The 27,376-nt window shown below is 39.5% G+C and overlaps 2 protein-coding genes across 10 annotated transcripts in view; both read left to right on the plus strand.

The window, feature by feature from the left end:
• dtnbb (dystrobrevin, beta b) overlaps positions 1–10,218 on the plus strand; it is a 34,693-nt gene extending 24,475 nt beyond the window's left edge. For 3 of the 6 annotated variants that reach the window (XM_026151324.2, XM_026151322.2, XM_026151321.2), the window contains 9 exons: positions 4,104–4,194; positions 5,175–5,263; positions 5,711–5,824; positions 7,434–7,530; positions 7,858–7,878; positions 9,072–9,231; positions 9,340–9,429; positions 9,605–9,658; positions 10,055–10,218. In XM_026151324.2, coding sequence (XP_026007109.1) covers positions 4,104–4,194; positions 5,175–5,263; positions 5,711–5,824; positions 7,434–7,530; positions 7,858–7,878; positions 9,072–9,231; positions 9,340–9,429; positions 9,605–9,658; positions 10,055–10,080 — 742 coding nt within the window. In that variant the 3' untranslated portion in view covers positions 10,081–10,218. Of the gene's footprint in view, positions 1–4,103; positions 4,195–5,174; positions 5,264–5,710; positions 5,825–7,433; positions 7,531–7,857; positions 7,879–9,071; positions 9,232–9,339; positions 9,435–9,604; positions 9,659–10,054 lie in introns of those variants that run through there. The other 3 variants (XM_026151325.2, XM_026151323.2, XM_080294212.1) reach the window with 2 other exon arrangements.
• An 8,032-nt stretch (positions 10,219–18,250) lies between these two features.
• Positions 18,251–27,376, plus strand: part of LOC113011724 (DNA (cytosine-5)-methyltransferase 3A-like) — a 50,380-nt gene continuing 41,254 nt past the window's right edge. For all 4 annotated transcript variants that reach the window (XM_026151412.2, XM_080293845.1, XM_026151410.2 and 1 more), the window contains exons 1-3: positions 18,251–18,397; positions 19,563–19,758; positions 24,763–24,849. In XM_026151412.2, coding sequence (XP_026007197.2) covers positions 19,696–19,758; positions 24,763–24,849 — 150 coding nt within the window. In that variant the 5' untranslated portion in view covers positions 18,251–18,397; positions 19,563–19,695. The remainder of the gene's footprint in view (positions 18,398–19,562; positions 19,759–24,762; positions 24,850–27,376) is intronic.

Raw genomic sequence — 27,376 nt, forward strand, 5'->3', positions numbered from 1 at the left:
TTTGTGTTCACAATCTCTTTATCATATCTTTCCAGCAATTTGTGTTTGCAAGACAGGCACGTTAGCAGACACGCTACAGTCCACTGTAGAGAATGAATAGAGGCATGAATATCAAACCTATTTAGCATGCGGCGTTTGATTGAACTCTAAAGAATTTATTTAAGAATTCAGTGTGCAGTTTAATGAAGTCCTGTGGATGCTTTTTTTTTTTTTAATCCACTTGTGTTTCTCCAGGCTGAGGTATCATACAATACTATGCCAAGGACCCTCGCAGCTGAAGGGCACCTTGTAAAAAAAGGGTCCAATGATGTGCAACTAGATTTAGCCCTAAACTGTGTTTTTAAAGAGACATGTTAATATAAGCCTGTTTTTCTGTTTTAAAGATCAGTCACTTCACCTGGTAACAAAGTGTAAGTATTTAACCTTGCTGAAAGCAAAGTAGCAATCAATACCGGATTAGTTTTCTTTGCAAGATCAACATTTTGTGCAGTGCAGTCTTGTCTGTGTGGCCCGACGGTATCGAGATTACAGCTTGCATTGAGGGAAGCCGACAAGATAGGGTCACCCGAGGCTGTAAACAATACCTCACATCCAAACCTGTGGAGGTCAGTGGAAGACATTACGTTTTGCAGCATGGGCAGGCAGAAGGCGACACTCTCCTGAGATTTGCTTCATTGTGTGCATTGAAGAAGCCCGATAACCTTTGTCTTGACATTTTGCTCTGTGAGTCATGGCTGTATGGGAAGATGTCATGCACCGAAGATGCTGTTGCCTCGGAGGGGTCCTAACAACCACAAAGCTGCCATTTTTAGGGCAGGAATTGTGCACTGAGCCATTGTGACGCTTCTAAAATAGGTTGTGTTGTGAGTGGCAGTGAGGATATCAGTAGGCAGGTCAAAGTGGGTTCATATTATTGTATTTGATAATTGCGCAGCGCTAGCCTGCCTGCTTTTTTTTACTAAGGATGTACGAGTCAAAGATGTTACTGTTGAATAATGGAAAGCTCCTTGTGGCTCTGCTTCAGTTTGAAAGCCTCAAACTGAAAAGCAGCACCAGTGCAGTCCTTGTTTGTTGACTCTTTCAGATTTTTTACTGCAGGGAAACAAACAAAAGAAAAAACAGAAACAGAACTATAAGATGTCAGGGAAAAGAAAAAAACTGATGCTCTCTAAAAAAAAAAAATAGTGCGTGTTGTGCTCCTAGCCTCCATCACAGTGTGCTCTCTGATACTGTCTGCTCTGCTGACAGGGCATCTGCTCTCTTCCACATCTCCCTCTCACACAGCAATATCTCAGCATAAGCAAGCAAACCAACAGCCCACAATTTAGAACTTATTAGCCGCATTATAGCCGCAAAAAACAAAATGCTGTCTCAGACTTAAAGGGCATTAACTCAGAGTCAACTCACTATTGACCAAACGTCAGTATGAAAGCACTATTGACAAAGCAGCTGTAGTTATATGTGATTGATGAACTGCTATTGCTTGCTTAACATTGAAGTTGAGAATAATTTTCATGAAGCAGGCTTACCTGGTGTATTTAGTGAGTAAATGAAACGGAACAGATAGAGTTAGGTCCATACACATTTGGATAAAGGCACAATTCTTGTACACCGTCGTTGTATTTTTTTAGTCAAGCATTTAATATTAGACTGAAGTGCAGATTTTCAGCTTTAATTCAAGGGTTTTAAAATGTATACTGAATAATGGGCAGCTTTTTACAGGCTTGAACGTAATCGGACAAACTAACCTGATTTTAAATAAAATCAATGGCTGTCTGAGTTCTCGAACCAGTGGGAATCACCAAATGCTTCATTTCCTCACATGGCATGGCCTACCAGGCCTTTGCTGAGTCTCTGTGCATTCAGATTTGTATTTATTAACTAAAAAAACATGTTCTGTTGGGTTGAGATCAGGTGACTTATTTGGTCAGTGAACAATATACCATTTGTTTAACCTGAGAAACTGTTAGGTTGCTTCTGCAGTTTGCTTTGGGCCATTATCTATCTACTATAAAACACTGTCCTATTAGGCTGAATCTGAGCAGTGTACACCCATCACATTCGTACAAGTTCACCTTGGTTTCATCTGTCCAAGGAATTTTTTTTCAGAAGTGTGCAGGCTCTTTTAGACGTTTCCTCGCAAAGTGACCTTCTAGTTCTTGAGTGTAACCAGTGGTTTGCATCTTGTTGTGAGCCCCCTGTAATTATATGTGTGAAGGGTTCTCTTGATTCTAGACTTCGACAATAATACACCTTCATCCCTGAGAGTGTTCTTGACGTAGGGTGTGAAATTTTCTTCTCTCTCTGATAGATTTTGATTTTTGGCTGATGATAGACTCCTTGAGTTGTTGCAGAATCTCTTTGGACCTGATATTGAGATTTCCATTGAAAAGCAGCCAAATGTTCAACACTTGGGATTTAGGCGTTAGATCTTTTATCCACTTAGATCGTTGTAAATAACCAGGAAACAGGCCTCACCTAGCCACAAAACTGCTCGTCATCCAATTGTCCATTTAATTCTGAGTCTCTGAAAATGGCAAACTATGTATAAATGGCTGAATGTCCTAAACAGATGATGCAAAACTTTTGAATTAAAGCTGAATGTCTTTATTTCAATGACATATTTAGTGTTTGGTTAAAATCCAATGTGATGGTGACCTAGGTAAAACTACAAACACTGCGTCATTATTCAAAAACATATTAACGTCACTCTATCGTACTTATAGTGGTTGGCAAATGACCTAATGTAATGTTTTGCTGTTTTTTATGAAAATGGATGAATTTACTCTAAATCATATATATTGATATTAGTGCTGTAAACACTTGATATCCAAAATCTGTCACTTAAAAGTCATTTAGTCTTTATTTATAGGAGCGTCAAAGAAACCAGAAATCTGAACTCTGAGCCTGCCCACGCTGAGCTGAAATAGGTAAACATGACAGACACAGTGGTGTCTGAGAAATTGTGTTTGAGTAAAAATGCTTACAACTAAAATAAGTATCTGGGAAAGATGCCAGTTTGGAGCGCTTAAAGGTAGTTCATGCATCTCTGTCTGAAACCTGGCTCAGGCCATCAGGTGGTGCCAAGAAACTCCCTGAAGAACAAAACACTGGAGCTGCTTCCAGCCTGAAGATTCAACCCAAACGGCTCCCTGACGTATGTTAATGCCTTACTTTAATTCTACAAGAAACCTCAGACTCTGCCTGTGCTTTGGCCTGAGGACGAGAAGGTAAATTATTTAGAAAGTGCCCCACTTAACGAGACATTTTCAGAGATCTGGCTCAAAACGACTGCTATGACATGTTGGTTGAGTGATTTCTCCTCTAGTGGACCAAGTTTAATCTCCTCCAGTCAGGTGATAGTATCTAAAAATATGTCAAATCGTACAGTGACTATTTAATGATGTAATCAGTGAAATTATGGGAAAAAAACATTGAAAAAAATAGCTGAAATGATCTCAGTACACTAGCAGATTTATGTGTATAGATAAGATTCAAATACAAATGTTAATTAAGAGGCTGATTATCAGTCCTTTTGAGGCCGTGTGGTTGCTGATGCAGCGGGTTTGAAGCCAGATTGGGTTTAATGGTCTTAATCATCACTTACTCTCAGATAGCGCCCAACTCCATATCAGCTGTCCTTCACTCTTCACTGCAGACCGCCTGCCGAGAAAGAACAGCATATGTCCTGTCGTCTGTCCGCACCATATGCCACACCCATGGTCATTTAAAGTCTTGCGCCTTATTTGACATTTCCAGTCAGTGATGAAATGGCCAGAATGGGCATTGGCACAGTCACAAATGCATTTGGCATGCTGCATTCTCTCTTATCCATCACAGTTCATTGTTATGACCAATTACTGTACCTCAGACTGTCTATCAACACTGCAGTCAAAGCCAATTGTCCTTTGTAAGGTCGCCTTAATTATGAAGTTTTGTTTTCATGCAAATTATTTTATATAATCACTTGCGCCATGCAATTTTTTTTTGTTCCTTTCTACTTACATAAGCGCTTTTGACATTTGAGTCACTGTTGCTGTCTATGCTTGTGTGCATGTGTGCACGCGTGCATGATGTGTCTTTCTATCTTTGACTTTGGGCAGTGTCTTGGAGAGTCCCAGCCGGCTAGATGAAGAGCACCGCCTCATTGCTCGATACGCTGCCCGCCTGGCAGCTGAGGCGGGCAACTCCACAGTGAGTATGAGACCCCATGGTGGGCATCAGTCACCCTGCATTTCAGATTTGATGCTTTGAAGTTTTTGTCAGGTTTTCTTCATCAGCACAGGGAACTTGGATTTTGAAACTGAAATGTGAGCTTTTATTTTCCATGACTTGTATTTGTTTTAGAAAGACTTAAGGAATTTTTACTTTTTGGCAGAGCGCTGTAGAGAAATAGGCAGGGCACATGGGGCAGTGAGCAGGGAAATGACTCAAGTTGAAGGTCAGCCAAGCTGGGAGTTGAACATGTTCAGGGCATTAAAATCTCTAAGCAATGGGAAACGTAGCCCTTACGTTGATGACTTTTCTAGAAATACAGTGAAGTAAGGAGCACATGTCATCTGATTAAAAGTTCTAGTCCTTTCTATGCTGGTAACATGTTAACAGCAAAGTGTGGCTCAAATATGCAACAAATACTCCTCAAGCCAGATTCCTTATCACAAATACACCAACTGCTGGGTCTGTTTACTCTGCAGCCAAACAAAATCAGGTTCTCTTAATAAAAACTGCTTTCTGATTTTATGCTCCACTAGTCGTGAGCTGGAAGAGTACAACTCTCTCCTTCTTAACTCTTTCATATTCCATTGCTACCTTTTAGAAATTTAAACATAAACCTCTCCAAGAAATGGAAAAAAATATGTTTTGAAGGCACATTTTGGTGAAGAAAAATGGTAACGAGGATGACACATACATGCTTCAAAATAAAAAGCGCCCCGCTGGTTTCGCCAGCTGAACTCTTTTGTTGTGAAGCAGCAGCAGTAGATTTCTTTGTCACTGTTTGTTATATATGGAAGGGATAAAGCGACGCTGTGGTTCCTGTTTATGCTGAAACATAATAAGTCTCCAGCGGAGCATCATTACTGCTCGCTGTGGTCAGACGCGATAGCTGTTTGTATTTAACTTTTGTTCTCCCCACCGTGTTTTTAATACTGTTTTATGATAATTTTGTTTTTCAGCAACAATGTCCTCCAACAGATCTCAGTTTCAACTTTGATGCCAATAAGCAGCAGAGGCAGCTGATTGCAGAGCTGGAGAACAAAAACAGGTACAGCTTATCATGCGACCATTGTCATACATGTGTGACAGGTTTTGATTTGATTTTTTGGCTTGTTGGTGGTAAAGCAGTGATGCATGATTTTGTTGCACTCATTTGCTTTCTGTTACAGCCTTTAGTTGAGATGATGATTATATATGTGTGCTAAAAATATTACAACGGTGCACAGCGTGGCTAATCAAGCTGTTCCTTTGAAAGTTTCTCAGCCATCTGTAATATTAAAATGCTGCTTGCATGTGAATGCATTAGCAGTAAACCCATTATTAAATCTTTGTCCTTTGACTCATCTGAGTACAGTATGTAAACAATATGTGCTTTTCCTTTCACATTTTAAATCATTTCAAATGCAAGTTTTGCATTTAAGGTATTTTTAAACATGTGACAACACAGCATGAGTAATAAAGCTCACGTTTCGTCTCTGCTGTCTGCTATATTCAGAGAGATCCTGCAGGAAATCCAGAGGCTGCGTTTGGAGCATGAACAGGCCTCTCAGCCGACACCAGAAAAAGCCCAGCAGAACCCCACACTCCTGACCGAACTACGACTCCTCAGGTATCAACCTGCCGACACGATACATCACATATAACATCATCATTAAGGGGTCAAAAAGATAAAGAAATAAAAACAAACAAAACCTCAGGGCGGTTGTACCTTTTTGGACTGAACTCATTCATTACGTAAAATTAATGTGTGCCTAATTAGGGAGCATTTGCTTCCACAACAGCATGGACATTTGTCTTGCTGGCAGGACACTGAGACCCTTGGGTTCAGTTGCTGGGAGAGAGTCACCCTGTGAGGACATGTTACAGCACTTTTTACCTTGAACGACTCCTTGATTGTGTCAACTGGCCTAAATAATGCATCAGAGGCAACATTGCAAGTCAACAGTTGTGCCAAAGGTTCAAATCACATCATCTTTTAATGTTTTATAGCTTAACTGTTTAGCTTCTAAATTAATCTTTAGTCATTCATCCATTTGTATCATGGGTTTTTTTTTTTCAATTTTACTCCCCACGCGGACTCTTTTTGGCATGTTAGTGTTGATAATATTTTCATAATATGGTAATTATTAGGTAATTTCTGTCTTATGTCACGTAACCACATTGTTTCTTACTAGTAAACAGGTTTTCATATATTAATACGCTCTCTTAGTATGTTTGCTTTAGGGCAGACATCATCAAATGGTAAATATTTAACAGCACAGTGTTCTGTGTGGAGCTGTATTTGGACTGAACAGATGTCCTATTGCATTTATACAGCCACAGGATGAAGAACAGATAACTGCTGCTTACAATCTGCAAATGTTTGTACGTTTCTTATAGGACAACTTTAGCCATACAAATGATTGCTACTGTGCTTTAATTTTTTTTTTCAATATACAGTTACATAGTATGGACACCAGGGGGTGATAAAGAGCCAGAAGCTGAATTGAAAAGAGGCCACAAGCAGTCACAGAGTCATGTTTTTATATATAAAAGAATTATTTTAGACCATTTTTGTGCATGTACTTTATGAAAAGCAGCAAATCAAAACTTTATCCTAAAACAGACCTCTGAACAACAAAGAGCTCATGAAGAATAAAAGGGAACACTGGGGCTTAATCATAGCAAGAACAGAAAAACACACTAGAGCCTTGTTATTTGGCATCCAGGAGTCTTTGTTTCCTGAATGCCAAAACGTGAAAGAACACATATTCTGATAGCATAGTGTTAGTGTCAGGGTGAGGGTTAATGGCTGGATTTGACCTTAATGGCTGTAGGTTGACACACTTGGTTTAAGGTGTGACATTGATGTCATTTTTTCAGTATTGAGAAAACATATTACCTAATAATGCCGGTTATGGTGCACATACTTGATGCAAATGCCGTGGGACCTAAAGGCAAGTCTGTCTCCCAGACACAAAAATAATCCCCTCACTTAGCTGCTCTTCAGGAAGTGAATAAGTGTATAAAATAATTTGCTAATAGACTTTGATGAAGTCTCTGAAATAGACTTCATCTGAAATGCTTTCAGTTTCAGATGACACCGCCTTCTTTACAGAATATTTTCCAGGAATCTTTTGTTGTCTGTTTGGAGTTTAAAGCAAAGCACTGGTGTAAGATTATGCCTTACAAATAAAACAGGAATGCATAAATCTTTTGTTTTCCTCCTTCCTCGGCAGACACAGGAAGGATGAGCTGGAGAGGCGCATGTCAGCCTTGCAAGAGAGCAGGCGGGAGTTGATGGTGCAGCTGGAGGGTCTCATGAGGCTGCTAAAGGTAAAACTTTCACCTGCTTGGAGAAGATTTATCTTCAAGTAGGGATATATAATAACCCAGAACAGAACAGATATTAACTGTCCTAAATCTGCTGTTATTCTTTTATATTTCACAGGTTTTATCAATGATATTCTACCTTACATAATTAGGCTTTATTTGATGAATTGAAAATTTCCTTAAGTCTTCAAAACCAAGACAGCAGTAATCTTATGTAAACGTGCCATGTGGTGCATGCAGAAACCCCTTTCTTCTTCTTTTATTGCTTTAATTCTGTTGCTCTCACTCTCCTTGCTCTCTCACTCTCTGCTTACCTTTGCTGGCTGATAGGATGAGGAGCAGAAGCAGGCTGTAAGTTGCCCTTAATTCAGTTTGCAAGGCTCAATACCTGCTCTAGTCACATCACTTAGTCCACTGCTCCCCTCTCCACACAGATGTGATTGAAGGAAGCGTTTATAATAGGTTTTAAGACGACTGTTAAGAAAGATGATAGGATTCCACTACCTAACATGATTACACTGATCTAGTTGTCAAACTTGATTCTGCTCCACCACTTCCTTGTTAGCTTCATGCCAGTGCGGTAGAGGCACAATCTTTAAAATTTGTTTTCTAACCCAGGCGAGTTGAGAGAACTGTGTTTTTCTTGGTCCAAATGTCAGGGACCTGTTCCTTTCATTGGCGCTAACAAACTCACTTCTAATATGACTGCAGTCTGGCTGGCCATCTGCTGCCTGGCACGGAGCCATCAACCCAGGCCTGCAACAGTCCCAGAGACACACACTGATCCTTTCTCTATGAGATATAGCTCCCAACTCAGCACAAGCCCCACATGCACACCTACGCATGGTTCTCATTAACCCTGTGAATGCAGTAAAGGTGTACTATAGACAGACAAGGTAAAGCCAATCAGTATAGCTTTACCACAAGTCTTTCTTTTTTTTTGGGGGGGGGGGGGTTGTGGCTTTTAGCCAATATTTTGTTTGTTTGTTTGTTTGTTTGTTCTCCCAGTAAGGATTAAGTTCTTTTGGTCACATCTGTGTCAAGATTTATTTCATTAGAAGTCACCTTTAGAAACAAAAAGGTTTCCTAAAGCTGCAATCTGTGATCCCAATAGAGCATCATCTATTTAAACTGGTTGTTCGAGAATTTGATTAGTTGATGTTAGGCTGATATTTAGGTTTCTTTGTTTTTTTATCTTCTTTCTGTAGAATCACTAAAGGTTAGCAAGCATAGATTCCATGTTTTTCGCTTATTATGCTTCTGGAAGAAGATGACACCGGTCAGCTAGTGTCTTTGTACCTGCCAGGGTCAAACACATAAATATCAGAAATCAGTCCTGATGTAAATGTAGCCAGTCTCTTCTTTAAGCTTATCTGGTTGTATACCTCTCCAATTTCAACTTTGCTACTATTTTTAGAGTGCTCCCTGGAAGTTGTGCTCTACCCTCTTGCATGTGAACTTTCAGCATGTGGTTCCTACGTTTGGAGGTTAGGTAATGTGCTGATGATTACCGTAACTATCATAAATGGTTTTATCCATTGCAGTCACAGTCTGGAGGCTCCCCTCACTCTTCTCCCAGCCACGGTGCGGGCTGCTCAATGCCTATGCCCATACGTTCCACCTCGGCTGGGTCCACCCCAACTCACACACCACAGGACTGCCTGGCAGGTGTGGGAGGGGATGTGCTGGAGGCCTTTGCTCAGGGTTCGTCTGAAACCAGTAAAACAAAGAGGATTTGAAGCAGATTATACTTACGCAAAGTTACACTCCAAGACTGGTCATTTGATGTCTTCTCCGTTCTCTGTTCCTCAGGTGTGCCTAGAAATCTTCGGAATGATCTTTTAGTTGCTGCTGACTCAATCACAAACACCATGTCGTCACTGGTGAAAGAGCTTCACTCAGGTTAGTCTAGACAAAATAGGTTTTTAGCTTTTTTTTCTTCCTCTTCGCCTTCAGTCCTTTTTTCTTATCTTAAAAAAGGCACTTCTGTGTTCTTTCTGCTATATTTTAGCCTTTTGTGCCCAAGTATTTACATAAGGAACTGCTGTCACTAAAATGTAGTTCTTGTTTTTTAAAGTGGACGATGCCGCAGAGGATGAGGAGACCAACATGAGGAATGGTGGAGACAGAGGTAAGTCTGGTAATAGTAATTATAACGATTGGCCAGGATCAAAATATGCAATATTTGGTTTCTTTTCTGTTGCAACATAAAATCAATCAAAATTTGACAGGATAATATAAAATTACTGCAGAAACAGCAGCTTTTGATGACAATGACTGTGTTGTTTCTTCATTTGTTGGATTTGAATGATTGGCTCCGACTAAATATTTGCATGGCACCTATATCAGCCAAGAAAAATATACTTGTTTGGCTCTTCGAACTGGGCTCCTTCTGTCACACTTCATCCAAAAGCAGCGATGCACTGTGGCGTATTGCCACATTCTTTTTTTTCTTTTTAAAAAAAAAAACAACTAATTCATCTAGACTCTTCGGGCTGTCAACAAGCTCTTCTGTTTGTGTATCCAGGCACAGTGAGATTACAGAAGCACTGAGGGAAAGAGAACACCATCCCATCCTGTAAGGACATACAGTCATTAACTGGGAAGAATCAGCAACAATAACAACAAGAACCCCCCTGGCATTAGCACGTAGAGTAATGCATGCTGTAATCTAACAGGATTTCACTATGTGAAAAAAAAAAGTTTCTTCACACCTTGCTGGTAGCAAGATGTGTATAATTAGCAAGTATGTATGTTGTCCTGTAAACAAAAACTGCTGTAATTACCCAATGATTTCCCTCATGACTGCTAAGGAATGGCTTGCTGTGCTTTCTCTCCCAACTGTTCCACCGCAGCAGATCATCTGTATATAAGATTCTGTACACACATGACCTTGGGAATGCCCCAACATGAAGGCGACCTGCTGTCACCACATGTTCCCTGTCATTGCTTTTTGTATGATTAGCACTAGCATTTCTTTTTTTCTGTTTTGATATTTTTTGCATGACGTTGCACTCGTGTCTTGATAAAGGTACTGTACCACACTATGCCAGCTCTTTGTGGGTTTATGATGACAGCTGGAGTGTCAGAAGTGTCCTGCCTCAGAATTCATGCTGAGTGTGTTTACCTGCACATCTGTATTCTGCCACTCTAGTCTCCAATAGCAAAGACGCTCTATGCTCTGGTCACAGCCTGGAGAAAAGCTTCATATTAAGGAATACTTCATTTCCTTTCTCGTAGTGCTATGAAAGGATTAAGCTGGGACAAAATTTGATTAATCTAGTATAAAAGCCGGAGGAGGGTTAGCTGGTCTGTCAGAAGCCATTGGCCTGGCAATCAAGAATCACAAAAACAAAATACTAGCTAACTTAGCTGGGAAAAATAAAATAAAATCACTAGATTTGGTTGTTTTTTCTATTTTTCTTTCAACGAATATTTAAAAGCAAGCAAAACCAAGTTAGCTGTTGAGCACCCGCTTCTAGCCAAGAATACTGGCTTAAGCCTGACTCACACAGGTCTAGAAACCAGTCAACGAGCCCCTGGTTGCTAATTGAAACTAGTTGCACATAAGGTGATGCATCAAAAACCTTTATCTGGCTACCTGTAGTTTGCAATGGAGATGGTAATTTGTCTGCAAGCAACAGTGATGCTGTGAAAAGTGTGAGAAAAAAAATATCAAAGTTTCCTTATCGTCTGCAACTAACACATTTCAAAAGGCACAACTTTTACTTTGACGGCATAAGTTCTCCATTTCTGGTTTCTGTTTTACTATAAACAGTTTCGCTACAGCTTGGTGAGTAGTTTGCAAATGTTTGCAGACAAGTCTTTCATGCAAACTGCTGGTGACCATGGCAACCTTTCAGCGACCACGGTGATTGCAAGGATTGCTATTGTCCTGCATTTACCTTCCAGACCAGAGTACACATCTGACACTGATTTTGATTTTCTCCTTTTGGCAAGAAAGCAAGCAGGTGTAGTTTCCACAAGGCTGAATTTTTCCTTTAATCGTTTAAAAAAATCTTGGAATGAATAAGGAATAGCATGGAACTTTTACCACTGTTGTTTCCAGAATATCAGGAGCATGTAAACACACTCGATGAGTCTATACTATTCTGCTGCTAATGTGCTCTCAGTGAGCAAACCCTTGCAAATAAAGAGGGCTGTGCGCTTACAAACCGAGGGGCTGCTCTATACACAATAATGAGCCAAGCCTTGTTTCCTCCCAGTGAAAACTGAACCACCTGAAGGGCATTGTACTGCTCAGCACAGCATGGTGCCTCCTTGCAAATGACACTGACTAGCTGGTAGCCTCAGTATTTATTGTTTAAAGCAGTGTTTCCCAGCCACTGTGCCACGGCACATAGGTGTGCTGTAAGAAATGATCAGGTGTGCCGTTATCTGTTTCCACCTGATTAGTACTCAGCGACTGGCAGAACTACTGTATTACATTCTGTTCCAGTAGAGGGCAGTATAACTGGCTGCTCTAATTAAATGGGTTGCTGTAGTAGTGGTCAGAAGAAAGCAAAAAAGGTATACTGGGGACAAACCAAACCAATTCCGCTATGGCCGGTGCCGGGGAAAATGATCAATATGCTTTTTGTGACATTTTTGTTTGGTGGTGTGTCGTGTGATTTTTCTAATGGGGAATATGTGCCGTGGCTCCAAAGGGTTGGGAAACACTGGTTTAAAGTATAGAGAAGCACCTCAGGATGTTAAATAGTAATGAATTAGGCACTGACTTTTAGTTTTGAGTTATAAAATTTGAGGATTTAAGGTTTTAGTGAGCAAGTAGATAATGTTTTAATAGCTTTATTTTGTTATTTCGAGAATATTGACAATGTGTATGTGCAATGAAGGTAGGTGCTCAGGGACTGCAGAGGTAATTTAGGTGAAATGTGATGGTAACATGAAGAAATCTTTTGCCACAAACTAAGATCAATGTTAATTGAAGATGGAGGATTTAACTGCAGAATAGTGCAGTTGTGGTCACTGGCTTTGTTGAAGTTTCCCAAAATAGTTTCACATTCTACCAAGTCAAGTTTGTTTTATTTATTGGATTCGAAGAAAAGGAGATTTCAGTGAAGCATGTTGTTGAATATAGTTTGTCTGTGTGTGAATTTGTACTTTTTGTGGAAAAGCAGAGTGATTCGCCTGTTAAGGAGGCAGCTGTTAACATGAAAGGAAGTTTATCCTACGTCACTAGTAGAGTGAGTCTCAGTTAATTTTACATTTTTGTCTAGCTCACTGTTTTGTCCTTCAGAGTAGCCTTTCATCTCATATGAAAACAGGCAACGTCGGGTTTTTAAGTAAATGCTTGATTGGTAAACGTTGGTGAGCAGTTTAAGAGGGATGTGTTCAGTCCCAGAAAGAAGCGCAGGGTAAAGTCTGCCTCAGTTAAACTACAAAAAGTGTGATCTATTTATTTACATTTTTTTTTCTGCTTTGAGATTTGTAAATTAAGCCTGTGCTATAAGCTAAGTATAGGGTTTGAACAACCTGTTACACTGTGTCAAGAAAAACAACAAAAAGACACTCCTCTGTTATTGTTGTTCTTAATGTGACGTTTTTCATTAAGTTCTCTTTTCTGCTCTGCGTTATCACTACTGTTATTATGGTTTACAATATTAGTGGAGTATCGTTATTGTAATGATTTTGTTGGAATAAGGATTCACTTGTATAATTGCCCAAATATAATATATAGCAGGTGCCGTAAAGTACAATTCTGGGACCCCTGCTGTCAAAAAGTTCGTCCGGCGTCAAAGGTCCCAAAATTACAAAACTGCACAGGTAAAAATTTAGCGAGTTCCTGTCTTCCCCGTCATTTCAACCATGCATTCCGGTGCAAAATTGAGCTTTCCGTTTGTTCTTTCAGTCCGTGCCTGTAGCTGTTCTGTAGAGTGCTGTACAAAGTAACCATTCAGCAAATACTGTCAGCCTTTATGTCTGTTTTAGCTTTTGATTTTATTTATTTATTATGTTCTGGGGGAAACTTACTCATGCTCAGCCTTTACATTTGTGCCAAACTGTTTGCAGACATTGTGTGTCAAATTCCAGGTATATATCAAAGTATATCTGCATTAGTACGTTGTTGTTCATAGTTTATTCACAGAATGCCTGAAGATGTTCGTATTTAATGATTTCATCTGCTGGGGAAAAAAAAATCCCCAAACAAAAACAAACTCATATTAAATATTTCAGAAAAAAAGATAATTTAAAAAACCACACACACATTCCAGATCTACTGATAGAGAGTCACTGATGTCATTTTAACCAACGCAGAGGCAATACTGTATGTACATACCCTGTCAGACCAAACTCGGGGTAATACAATTATAACATAGCTGGTCACACAGAGGTGCATACATCGTGATCCTTTTAATGTTTGCAGAGAGACAATGTGTAACGAGGACAACCTCGGCGACAACGCTCCCCTGATGTTATTTATCTATGTATGTGTTCTGTATGGTTATGCTTCTGGTACCCATTGTTTCTCATGTTGATTTTACAAAACAGAGTTTTATGTCACAAAGCCACTGTCTTTTGTAAATAAATCAAATGTGAGATATATTAAAAAGATTTAAAATATGGCTGCGGCTGGTCACGTTTTTTTATTTATCATCACTCGATGCATACATCAGCTATCATTGGTGGCAAGTAACATGTACTCACTGGCAAATGCTCATTAACATGCATCTCTAATGAGCCAAGCACACGGCAGCAACTTAATGCATTTATGCATGTAGAGATAGTCAAGATGACGTGCTGAAGTTCAAACTGAAGCGATTTAGGTGACTTGGTTGTTGTTGCCAGGCTGGTTTGAGTGTTTCAGAAACTGCTGGCCTGTCGTCTTTTTCTCACACAACCATCTCTAGGGTTTACAGAGAATGGTCAGGAAAAGAGAAAATATCCAGTGAGTGGCAGTTTTCTGGGAGAAAATGCCTTGTTGATGCCAGAGGTCAGAGGAGAATGGTCAGACTGCTTTGAGGTGACAGTAAAGCAACAGTAGCTCAACTAACCACTCGTTGCAAATGAGGTATGCAGAAATTTGCATACAGCATGTCTTACCTAGAAGCAGATGGGTTACAGCAGCAGAAAACCACACTGGGTGCCACTCATGTCAGCTAAGAACAGGAAACTGAGGCTACAATTCACACATAATGGAAGCATCATTCATAGCAACTCTCATCACTATTAATTTATAGTGAATGTTCTTACAAAAATCTCATTCACTAATTTTAGTTAGTGTTTCATTGCTGAATTGTACATAGCAGTATTATTATTTTTAATTAGACTACGTTCTCCAGCATTAATTATACCAATTAAAAGAATAGGGGCAGTAAAAGTCTTAGGTTTCATTGTAACATAGAAACATTAAGATAACTGCCTTTGAATCCTGAAATGTACTTGCAAGTTTGTTGCAGTGCAAATGTTGAGTTGGGTTTCTTTGATCACTTTTTTTGTCTAGTTTGATGTTCACACTTGTAAATGAGGTCATTCTTACACATTTAAAGTATTACTTCCTTTATTTCAATGCATTAGTGGTGAAGACACATGCTGTTATGCTATTTTAACATGTATTTCACTTAATACAGGAAGTATAGAGTTCAAGGAAATAGATAAACTTTGCAAGTAATGTTGGTCACATCCCTTTTATTTAATATGCACTTCATTCATGTAGAGTAGATTAAAAAAAATGTTTACTCCAATGTGTATTTAAGGACAAATCATCACTTGCTGTCTTATGAGTGTTTCATCCTTTGTTAATATAGGTAAGTCTACAGTGTAATATCCAATATCCAATGACACTATGAGAAAGAGGAGCCATTGCTACTTCCATATCAGTGAACCACATCTGCCTGCTACGCACACATGTCCTCTCTTCCTCATTGCCCATGAAAAGCCTTCAAGCTGCCCCAAAGGGATTTGTTCGGTGAACATTTAGCCTTCCCGGAATCTGGCATTGGGCGACTGCGTCTAGTGGCATGTACGGGTATAGATGGTTGTTTGCAATAGTGAGTAATAAAATGAAAATGATAAAACCACAGACATGGTGCAAGATGAAGAATTCTATATGGACTATAGTCCCAAACATTTTGATATACTGCATGCATTTTTGCACGTTTAATTTAAGATACATTTGAAATAAAGTGAATCTTAGACCTTTGCACTGTTTTTTTTAAACTCATACCTTTGTCCAGCTTCTTTTTTATTGTGTTGTTTTGCCATCTTAATAAATCCTACTAATGTGACTCTTTACTGCGATATAAAGGATACTAACTGTTCCCAGGGGGCAAATTAAACAAGGACTTAGAAGTTACTGAGTAAAACCGAGCAAAGATCTCAGATACTAAATGTTAATACCTTTAATATTGTGTATTGCCTTCAGCTGAGCCTTAAAAGCTCATCATGAATTATCCTACTCTTACATCTCTAAACTTGTTTTTATTTCCTTTTGTTTGATGTTCTGTTCTTGTAATTTGCATTTAAAAGCCTTATTATTATTATGTATTAATGCATAATGTAAATGACTTTAAATTGTCTTTGTGTAAGTAAACTTTCTTTTACAGGAAACGTACCAAAGTTTTTTCAAAGAAATTACTTTTGATTTGTCACAGCCTCCACTCCAGCGCTTACAGGCATCACAGTGAAACTTTGAACATTTTATTAGTCCCAACTGCGTTTCGCCAGTTGAACTGTCTGCTTCTCTAAAACTGTTGATTTGACCGAGAAAGGATTGAAGGATACTGTTGTCCTCTCATCCCTTATTAGATACCAGAGACAAAGCATCGCAGGTACCAATTAGCGTACAGAATAAGAAATCTAGGATTAAAAAAAAAAATCATAAATGTCTAAATCTAACAAAGGCACATTTACAAGTAATTTGAAGGGTCTGAACAGGGATGAACAGACTGTACAGGGAATGTTACAATCCATAAATATGTAAAAAAAAAAAAAAAAAAAAAAAGTGGGGCATTAAAAGAAAAAGTCTACACCAGCGTCAAGAAGTAAAACACACATTGCAGTTTAATTAAAATAGGCATAGATGACACAAGTGTTACTTCACCAGACCCCAAAGCTGGCTTCAGGCATCAGCTAATTACATGGCTGCTTGGGGCCCCACAGCCACCAGGGGGCCCATAAAAGAAACAAAATAAAAACTAGGAAGTCTCTCCAGGTTCCTGTGTGTGTGTGTTTTGTCATTATTTTCTATTACACATGTATTACTTGTATTACACACTACATTTGAACAAGTTCAAGCCTTTGTGTGTTTCAGTGCCAATACTAAAAATGCAACAATCATTTTCAAACAGGAAACTTCTTGCATGCTTGGTTGTTTCATTTTTCTCAACTTAGTATTTGTGTATTTTGATACATTTAAGAACTTATCTTGCATATTTTGTCAGTGTGTCACTTTTACGTGCACGGCATTTCAACAGCTGCTGGTGATAGCTTTAAATGATCAGGTTCATCAGGTTTTTGACATGTGAGATTTGGACAATCTTTTGAATATGCAATGAGCAGAAAAGGAGATGGGGACTACACACACATAAAGGACAAAACAGCTCAGGACTGGTTATGACTGCAAGTGCATATTGTCATTTGGCACAGGCACGCAGAGACTCTCTAAGGGGCAGTGGTAAAAATGTGGTTTGGTTTACTGCTTATTTTTACCCTAAGGTCACATCACTGGGGCCAACCAGAGCAGCACTTAGGGGACATCTGGACCATTAAAATGTCTCTGGTGTAAAATCAGTTTAGAAACTAAGCATAGTATTGTTCCAATTGTGCAATAATGCATAGACCTGTAAATAAAGTTATAGAGGCATCCCTGCAGCCTTGTGGTCTTCAGTGCACACAGTGTGGTAGCATGAGTCCCAGCCTGAATTATCTTTGTTATACAGGATTCCCCTTTACCTGTCTCATGTTAGAGTATAAGGTAAAGGCCAGAGTTACTAAAGACTTGCATTTCCAATTGAGCTTTTTTTTTAAATTTTACTTTGAGTGTTTGTTTTCAATTCAATTCAGCTTAGTTTCATTTATTTTCACAGTCATGCACACATTACAATGTACACAAATCTCAATAGACGCATTCCCCAAATATTCGTTTAGTTAATTATAATAGCTTTGGTAAATACTCAAGAATAAACATATGAAGGCATCCCAAATGTTCGGGGGATACACATGGAGTAGGGCTGGGTTTCAATTATCGATTTTCTTATTAACACAAAGACGTAAACACAAAGCGCAGACTCGACACCTCATAGATTTTGATGGTGCAGGTTTTGTCGCTCTCCGACCAAAATGCACTGAACCAGCAGTAAAAGAAGATCAAACTACGCTTTAAATTTGATAAATATGGTCATTAATTACTCTTATTTTTGCTGTTTTGCTTCCATCAGGATAAAATCACACTTCCTGCACAGCTCTCTCTCTCTGTCAGTGTAGTTCAAGAATAGTTTCCCATCTTAAATCTCAGTTTTCTGCATAATTTTCTTGCTTATTGCTTATTTCTGCTGTTTAATACCGAAGAAATAACTTTTAAGCTGTTTATCTGACGCAAAATTTCAATCGAAATCCAATCGAATCGGGACCTTGTGAATCGGAATCTAATCAATTATATAAATCAGTGACGATACCAGCCCTATTATCGTGCAAAAATGTAGATATTTGCAAATGTGTTGAGTCCACGATATATGACTGTTTCTAGGACCCAGAGAAAAGCAGGCACACTTCAGGCCCCTGCAGTCAGAGCGGCGCATCTGGAAGAGAGCTGGCCGGCTGGGGAGGTGGAGGACGGGGAGAGAAGAGGAAGGAGGCTCCGGGAGCAAGCGAGACAAAAAGGGTCAGGCCTGGGACTTGGGAAAACCGGGTAATGACACACAGTGACTCACGCATGTAAATTTGTTTAACCCGCCACGAGCAACCACGCAGGAAGGGTAACCTTTATGTGAACAAAAAACGTGAACGACCGGAAGGCGCTCGATGGAAATGGGGAAATAGCGATTTAGGGTTCGCTTTTTGCAGATGTGCTGATTGGACGTCGAGCTGTGAACTTGACCGGTTTTGGAGCACGGAACCAGCATCGCGGCTTCTCAAAGCTGTGGCCTCATTAAAGGAAATAACGGGGGGGTTATCCTTCAGTGTCCGTGGCCTGTAAAAGATCCACAATCCCCTGGGTCATATTGCAGACTTCCCCTGCTGTAAAAAAACGTCTAAAACTTTGCAATTTTTAACGCATAGCCGGTTGAATAATATATGCACACCAGTCGATCGTAGTATGGTGTAAGCGTGTGGCCTGATTGCAGGCTGATGGCATGGAAATGCGGTGACACTGAACGCCTGTGTGGCCTTATAATAAATTATTTTTTAACACGTTCTGGTTGTTGCCTACATTTATTTTCCACGAGCGTGGACGTAAATCCGGCAGTGTGTTTTACATACAGCATGTTTTAAATAAATCACAACCGAGTGTCATCAGTCTCATTTTAGCCCTTAGATTCAACACATCCTGTACGAATATAGGTTGTTGTTTTTTTTTTGTTGTTGTTGTAAATTTCCACGAGTGCAAAACAGTGTAACTGTGGCTTCGCTTTGCGCGTTAGGCAGACCGCTCGAGTAACTTTAACCCAGACTCTCACGATGGAAATGAAATATTAATGAATTTTGAAAAATGTCCCCACAAAAATACAAGTATTTTTGCGCTTAGTTTGGAGCATCGCGCTCTTTATTTTCAGGCTGCACGATGCACCCAGTTCATGTCGTCTACTGCACAACACACATTCATGTGGTGTAAAGGGGCCTGTAGGATATAGTGGCCATACAGTATCTATAGAAGCCTGTGAGGGTCCTATAGCTACATGACGTGTACTCAGCAAAGAGAAAGCTGATGCTCAGGGTAAAACAACTTCATTTTAGAGAAGATACATAAAATATGTCACTGGATTATCTAGTCTGCATGAAACTAAAGAATCAACACATTAAAGACAAACTTGCTGAACATATCTTACCATTGCTTTTCTTCTTTTAACTTCCAGGAGAGCAGGAAGAAGAGGGGATCATCCGTCATTGCTTTATTTTCTTTTAAACTTTTCAACTTCCTTTTAACGTGAAAGTCCATATCTACACTACCCATCATCAGACATTACCCATAAGCTCATAAGACTCTCAATGATGCCGTCCAACACTCTCACCAACACCACCACCACTGCTGATTCACCTGGAAATCCAATGGTAAGAAACACGTGCGTGACAACAACAAAAAATGCGTCACTTGACACGTTGCGGAACTTAACTCATGATCTGGTGATTTTAAAAAGATGTCGGGAGGGTTTCTGAATCACTTGACTTGAGCTCAAGATTGAATTGGATTTGCTCGTCCATCACTGAAAAGTGCTTCTTTTAATGTCTTCGGAAGCACTGATTTAAAAAGACATTATTCACCCCTGAGCTCGTCCTGCAGTGATATAGCATGCACTGCCTGTTTGTATTTTCATATGATCTTGGCACGGAGTATGTGTACATGAATTGTATTTTTTATGACCGTGCTGTTACACAGATAGAGCCTTAAAAATGAAAGGAAGTGGATTGGATTGATTTCTATAGTCACTTCAGGCCAAAACCAATTCAAATCTTCCTCAATTTTACGATTCCCGTTAATCATTAACCCACACTCACTAATCTGTGCAGTCCAAAGAATTGCTAGAGCAGACCTCATTGCAATGAATTCCTCTATTCAGTGAAGAAATGGGCAAATTTTTACAGTAGAATCCAACAGCACGTGACATGCCTTGTCACCTTTCATGATGCAGACGCACTTGTAATTTCAGTCTCTGTGTAACTGCAGCATCACCTGTGTGGCAGCAATAGCAGCGGCACCGAAGAGGCTGTTGGGAGGTGCAGCTGTATTCTGTGACATTTACTGGTATAATGGTGGTTGGTGACGTGGGCGTTGGCTGGTGTAGGTTGAGATGGAGCTGGAATGGCTCGACAGCTCTTTTGCTGGGGGGATCTGTCCTCTTCTTCTGTGTTCCCATTACACAGTACTGCCCTTAGTCTTGTTGCCTGGCAACAGACATTGCCTTAAATAACTGGCTACCCAGACGGAAATAATGCAGAGATATTGACAATGTAGTAGGGTTCACTCCAGGCAAGAACAAATTATATTCCAGGCTTTTTTTGTTGTTTTTCTCAGAAAATATTAGGGCGAAGCTGAATGTGAAAATGGCGTGTTGTCCTCAGTCGGAGGACCTCAGCCTGAGCTCTCTAACAGAGAACTGGAGGAGCGGTGTGCTGTGCTGTGCTGTCCTTGCAGAGATAGCCAGGCACCACTGAATTGTGTCATCCATGTAAGTGGTTCCCAAATGAGCCTGCACACCAGGCTGCACTCAAAACGTGCTATTATCTATGCAAATTCTGCCGCCCTGGTAGGGAAAAACCGACGCACCAGGCACTCTATTAGTGATCGCACAATGAACTGGAACCATCATCAAAACACATTCTCTTACAAAAGGTTTCAAATCTACGTGTAAAAATAACCGTTCAAATGCTTATCTCTAACAAAAATGTCATTATTTTCACTTATTTTATAACCATTTCTTCCAGTTTTAATCCTCTGCCCATCAATCAGAGTATCATTTACCTTGATTATATCTATTTCCTTATGCAAATTAGTTTATCTCCCAGGAGCATTGATGGCTATGGCAGACACTGAGGGCGAAACGTGGCCAGACGGTTGAAATAACTGCCTATAATGATTAAAACCCCTTGCCCTTAAATTATTTAGTAGACCTTGTGGTACTTTTATGGTATTTTTTAAAACATATTATATAGTTATAGTATTTCATCAGCACAGAATCGGATGAGTTGCAGATTTTACTGTAGGACTGACTCAAACCCAGAATGTCACAGCTACCAGGTACTTCATGAAATATGCTCAACACTAAGGCTACTGTAAAAACTCACTTTGCATACTGCAAGTTTTTTTTTTCACATGACAAGATCATCGTCAAAGGGCACATCTTGTACGGCTAAAATGAAATTGTTCCTGTTTAAATAATTTTCTGAGAAAATGAAGGAAATCCCGTCCATTTTGGTTTAACATATGAGGTGAATTTTTGACTTTTGAGACAGCAGTTGAAAGAATAATTAACTCCAAGGCCCAGTTAGCAGCTTGTAATCTTTTTGCCCAAATCAAGAACCCCTTACCCCCTAAGTGTTTAAATTTGAACATTTAATTGACTTTTGAACCCTTTGTGCTGATAAAAGGAAATGATTTAATTAGATCTGATGCTGAATGGATCCTGTGGCCTCATTTCCTGTTCTTTAATTCCAGAATAAATTATGACACTAGAGTATAATCTATAAGGTAAATGTTTTCATGTAACACCAGGGTGGAAGACCAGATGAAGTCATGCAGTGTAAGTAAAAGACGTGCACATGCACTTTGAAGCAGCTTGTTGATTTGTGGGCTGCTTAGTCTCATTTTGCTGCTGCCATCTTGTTTAAAAAAAAAAATGTAACAGGAGCATATATGGACTCAAATTGCTTTCTTATTTACTATAAGCAGTGTTGGGAAGGTTACTTTTCAAATGTATTCCACTACAGATTACAGAGTACATGCCTCAAAATGTATTTTGTAACATATTCCGTTAAGTTACTCAATGAGAGTAACGTATTCGGAATACTTTGGATTACTTAATATATTATCATGCTTTTTACAACTATATGAATGTAGTATTGCTGTGTGATTTATTACTATAACTGAAGGATACTCTCCATACCAATAGCAACTAGATTTTTAAATCTTAATATAAAATGAGTAACAGTAGGTGGACATTAGGTAAGGCTGCACTTTTTGCAGCGATTTCATATAGAAAACTATTCCGCGCGTGTATAGAACAGGTCCGCGGCTCCGAAACCGTAGTAAAGGGACCTCTGGCTAATACGTCGGGTTCATGTCGGGCTCGTAGCTGAAAACTAGCTTTACTTTGTTGTCTGAGTCCGCTTTGCTAGCGAGAGACAGAGAGAGGCGTTGAAAGGCTGCTCCAACGTAACTTATTGTTTTAGAGGAAAATACGATCACAGTGTACAGTCGAGTCTTAATAGCTTACTTACAACTGGGCTCATCAGGCACTCTTTTTGGCTTCAGTGGTTATTATTATATTTACATGCTTTCATCTCCCGTTTCTGCTCTTTGACAGCTCATACTTTTCCACTCTCCTTTTTAAACGGTAACTGTAACGGAATACAGTTACTCATATTTTGTATTTTAAATACGTAACGGCGATACATGTATTCCGTTACTCCCCAACACTGACTATAAGCCTCACCCATTTACACAAACATTCATAGAAGTGCTTTTTTCTATTCCTAAACACTTGTGACCTAGCATTCATATACTCACTCTCCAAAGAATACATCGGGAGGAACCTGGGGTTCAGTATCTTGCCCAAGGATGCTTCGAATTAAATTCTCCAAAAAATAGATGACTCACTCTACCTCCTGAACCACAGCCAATCTCTCCCCCCCCCCCCCCCCCCAAATACCACACTATGAGCCAAATCCTAAAGCATAACCTGCTTTATTGTTAATTTACTGTAAATGGAACCATAATTTTAAAAAATGAACGTCATGCTGTGTTAAACAGCACGCGAAATGAGTGAATGAGGTCTTAAACTCAGTAGGAGAGTGTTTACTGAGGTCATAAATTGAGTGAGAAGTAGGCCCATTTACTCATAGATCATACAGCAACTACAAGAGTTGCCTCCTGCTGGTCATTGTGAAATAATTAAGGTTCAAGGCATTTCCACCTTGGATTCGCTTTTCAGTCCCACAGTTATCCTGCATTCTGTTGGAAGCAGGAAGTTTCCAGTCTCTGAAGTTTTAGCTGGAATGCCCATTCAAGTCAACGTGCCACTTGGAAAGTTGGAGAATTCATGCCAGCGCCACCTTTGCACACAAACAGTATTGAAATGGCAACATGTCTTGTGTATTTATGACTCCCTAAATAAGCCATACATAGAAAACCCACCAGGCTCTATCCATGAACGCGTCGCAGCCTTCCACTCCATGTATTGCTGAAGGATTGTGTTCATGGCATCGCCTTCTTGATGAAGCGCAGACAGCTCAGGTATGAACATGAGATCCAACATCCAAGGTTAAAGCAATGCCATAATTGCTTTTATCTTTAATTGCAGTTTGATACTTCCATAGTCTGCATAGCACAGTAATTCTGTGTCATATTGAAATACACTAAATCTGACGTAGTTTCATATGTTCATTGTTGTAATTTCTAGTTAAATGTCTTTAAGATGACAAATTAACTGTGGATATGCACTGGAGACTGCTTTTACTCTGGTTTGCTGCTTCTTAAAGTTATTAATGTTTTATACCACTTTACCTCCGTAATTCAGTAACTCCTCTTGTTAGACTTAACTCCACCCATTATATATAGACAAAAGCTTGTACTATCTCATAGTAACATTTTATCATGTTGTACTACGCCATCTCACTAGAGATTAGACATACATACACTTATCAACATGTCAGCAGAGGTTGGAGAATGCCTACAGTGCAGAGACCCCGTTTATCTTTGATGGAATTTCACATTCAGTACTGAAGGAATTTAATAAGGACCCGGCCCTCCACCCCCCCACTGCAGCTGTCAGGAATGGCGTTGCACTCTCATTTGCATTCAAACCTGGTACTGGTGGTTCTATTCAGTCAATATTGAAACTCAAAGCATCTACATTAGGATCATCTTTTCTCCCGTCAACCCCAGGGGTACTTGGTGATGGCAGACATGGGGCTTTGTTCCTGGGGCTAGACAGTTTTATTAATCAAAGGGAAATTGCAGCAGGGGAAGGTGGGGGCCGATCTATGTCTTTGTAACGGTGTCAAGAGGGAATTGTCTGTGGAAGGTCAGCACTGCGTCCGAGGAGCTTTCATTTCAGCCTACTTCAAAGGAATGTGTCATTCAGTTTCTATCTGTCTCATTGTCCACTCAACCAAAGACACTGGAGGACCTGCTCCAGCCCTCCCAAATGTTCAAGTGTTTCACTGTAGTGCAGTTGTCTCTGTTTCCTATAGATCTAGTATCTTTGGTGGAGGTGAAACTGCCATCTAGCTGATTGTACACAAAAATGCACTAATTAAATCATTCAGTGTTACGTGCATCTTTACCCAAGCAGCTGCAGGTACTTTGTCTAAATTGTGGCATGCATTTTTTCTTGATAGGGTGAGAGAACAATACTGGACTCGGACCTGATGGAGGAGAAGTCACCTAAAAGTAGCAAGCCTGGAAGAAAACGCAAGCAGTTTTCAGTGAGTGTTGACATGTCTAAACAAATTACATTTGTCCACGCATGCATACTTGTTTTGCAGTGATTAGGTCTGATTCAACAAACCCAAAAATAGGATTAGAAAAATATTTGCAGATGATGTGCCAGAGGGCTTGTGTAAGTAAATTTAACCTCCTAAGACCCAAACTCTTCCACGGCATGCATTTTTAATTTCTCTTTGATATTTGGTCACATTGGGGCCCGATGAATGTAAAAACAAAGAATTACCAGATTTTTTTTTAAAACTTATTTTTGTTTTTAAGAAAAATAAGAGCCACATATGAGGATATTCGTTTAAAATTTTGATAGAACAGTAGCAGTATAATGTCCTCGTAAGTGGATATCAGGCCCTTGTAGAGCAAAACTGAGTATTTTGGTCTAAATAACACAAAATGTGATGTCCACATATGTGGACGCCAGGTCCTAGGAGGTTAAAGCAGCTTGGAGTTAGTATTAATACCTGGTATAGTAACACTCTACTTCGAATCAAGGCACCTTAGTAAGTGCTTTCACAGCTGCGTGGGGAATTGACCACATGTACCAAATGCTCAAATGTTCACTGTTGCTGTTGTTGTAATTCATCTCTGAGCGAGACAGCCACTTCACTTTGTCACATATCAGCCTCCTCGCTGACTTGCGTTGTTTCCTGCCTTCAGTGTCAAATGTCAAAAGAAAAAAAAAGTTGCAAAGAAATAAATTTAGAACTCAAAATGGGTTCAAGTTGTCCAACCACAACCGAAGGTTTGCTGTTTCAGAACTGAAACTACTGAACTGAAACCCTCCTGGAAGGCAGAAGGACAGATGGCTGCCTTTTCACCTTCACATACTGTAGCTGGCCAGTCATCGCGTGAAGTGCTTGTTAGACTGTTGGTTTCAAAATTCAGCCCTTTTCCAGCATCGTCAGAACGATGTGTTTAACCATCTGACCAGTTTCAACATGATTGTTCTTGTGAATCCCACCTGGCCATATTCGGTTTCATTCACTGGTATTTATAAGCCCGATGTACTGAGTGAATCTCATCATTCCATTCAAGCAGAAAGATTATAATGGCGGAAATGCCTGTAAGGAAAGCCCATCTAAAAATATTTGATATTATTCTTCCCTTCGCCATGTTTTTGCCTCATCGTCAAGTAATCATTTATCTGTACGCCACATTATTTGAGGCATGTACCAGTTTATAATGAAAGCTCTTGTTTTGTCCTTGCACATGGCACCTATAAGCAGTTTCAGTAGAAAAACAAGTATTATTTTAGCCTTCAGAAATCTGTTAACCTGTAAGACACAACGTGTACTCCTTTGTACTCATGAATAAACATGACATATTCTTGAACCTTGTTTCCAAGATACATGCATGCACTACACTAACACCATTTGCAGTCTATTTGTGATGCCTTGTGTAGTTAAAAGCTCTGATTTAATAATGACTCTAAGGGCCAACATGTTTCTGGGTATTTTTTCTTTCCCTGAGATGTTAGCATTTGCATAAGCTTCTGTTGAAAATCATCTTAATTAACTCTCACTGTGCAATTAAACAAACCAAAAAGGGAAAAAAGGATTAGACAAATATTTACAGATAATGTATGATTGGACGGGATATGCCAGAGGGTTTGTGCCCCTGTATTTAAAGAAGCTGAGGAGTGGTATCAATAACTGATTAAGAAAAGCCGTACGCGGAATCGGGGCGCCTCACTGAGTGTTTTCACAGCTGTGGGGGATTGACCATGTGTACCAGGCGTTCTGCTCACATAGATGTTTCACAGTTGTTGTTGTTATTCTCTGAATAAAAGAGTCACTCAAATGCCAGATTGGCCAACTTCAAATGCTGTCAGAAAGCCTCTTTTAATTTTTTTGTTTGACTTTTTTGAAAAGAGGCTGACATGGAACATTGGTTTTAAAATGTTGTTTTCCATGCAAACTGTCAAAAGCTGAGTGAAAACAGAAGGTAATTGTTGGAAAGGATAGCGTAAACAAGCCTTTAGCCCTCTTCGTATGTTGCGTTTACCCACATGGACAAAGACAGTGGAGAGAAATTCTCAGAAATGTCCTTTCTACAAAAGTGTATGTATTTTATCAATCCACACTACTGTATATGGGTGAAAGTATTGGGTCAAACCTCTTAATCTTTGAATCTTAGCCCCATTGCTTCAGGTCTATACTTTTGTCCTTATTGTGTACATACTCACTCATTCTGCTCTTTACATATATTTGCGTTCTTTTTAAGTGTTCAGTGACAAGATCAATATACTAGGTAACAAAGTGAGTATGAAACTAAAGCCATCAGGATGTTAGCATAGCTTAGGAGCTGTACACAGATAGCCATTTATATACTGACTATATCATATGTATAGAATAAGTTTGTATAAGGTGTGTAAAGTCTTTTTGATAAAATACTTGCTATAGCTTAATTCTTATTGTACAGACATGAGAACGTAGCACTTGGCAGGAACATGAATAAACAGGTTTTGCTTGGAAAGATGTTGAGCTAATCCTTTAGAAAACCTGCCTGAAC

The sequence above is a fragment of the Astatotilapia calliptera genome, chromosome 19 (genome assembly GCF_964374335.1).
Source record: "Astatotilapia calliptera chromosome 19, fAstCal68.1, whole genome shotgun sequence".
Taxonomy (NCBI): domain Eukaryota; kingdom Metazoa; phylum Chordata; class Actinopteri; order Cichliformes; family Cichlidae; genus Astatotilapia; species Astatotilapia calliptera.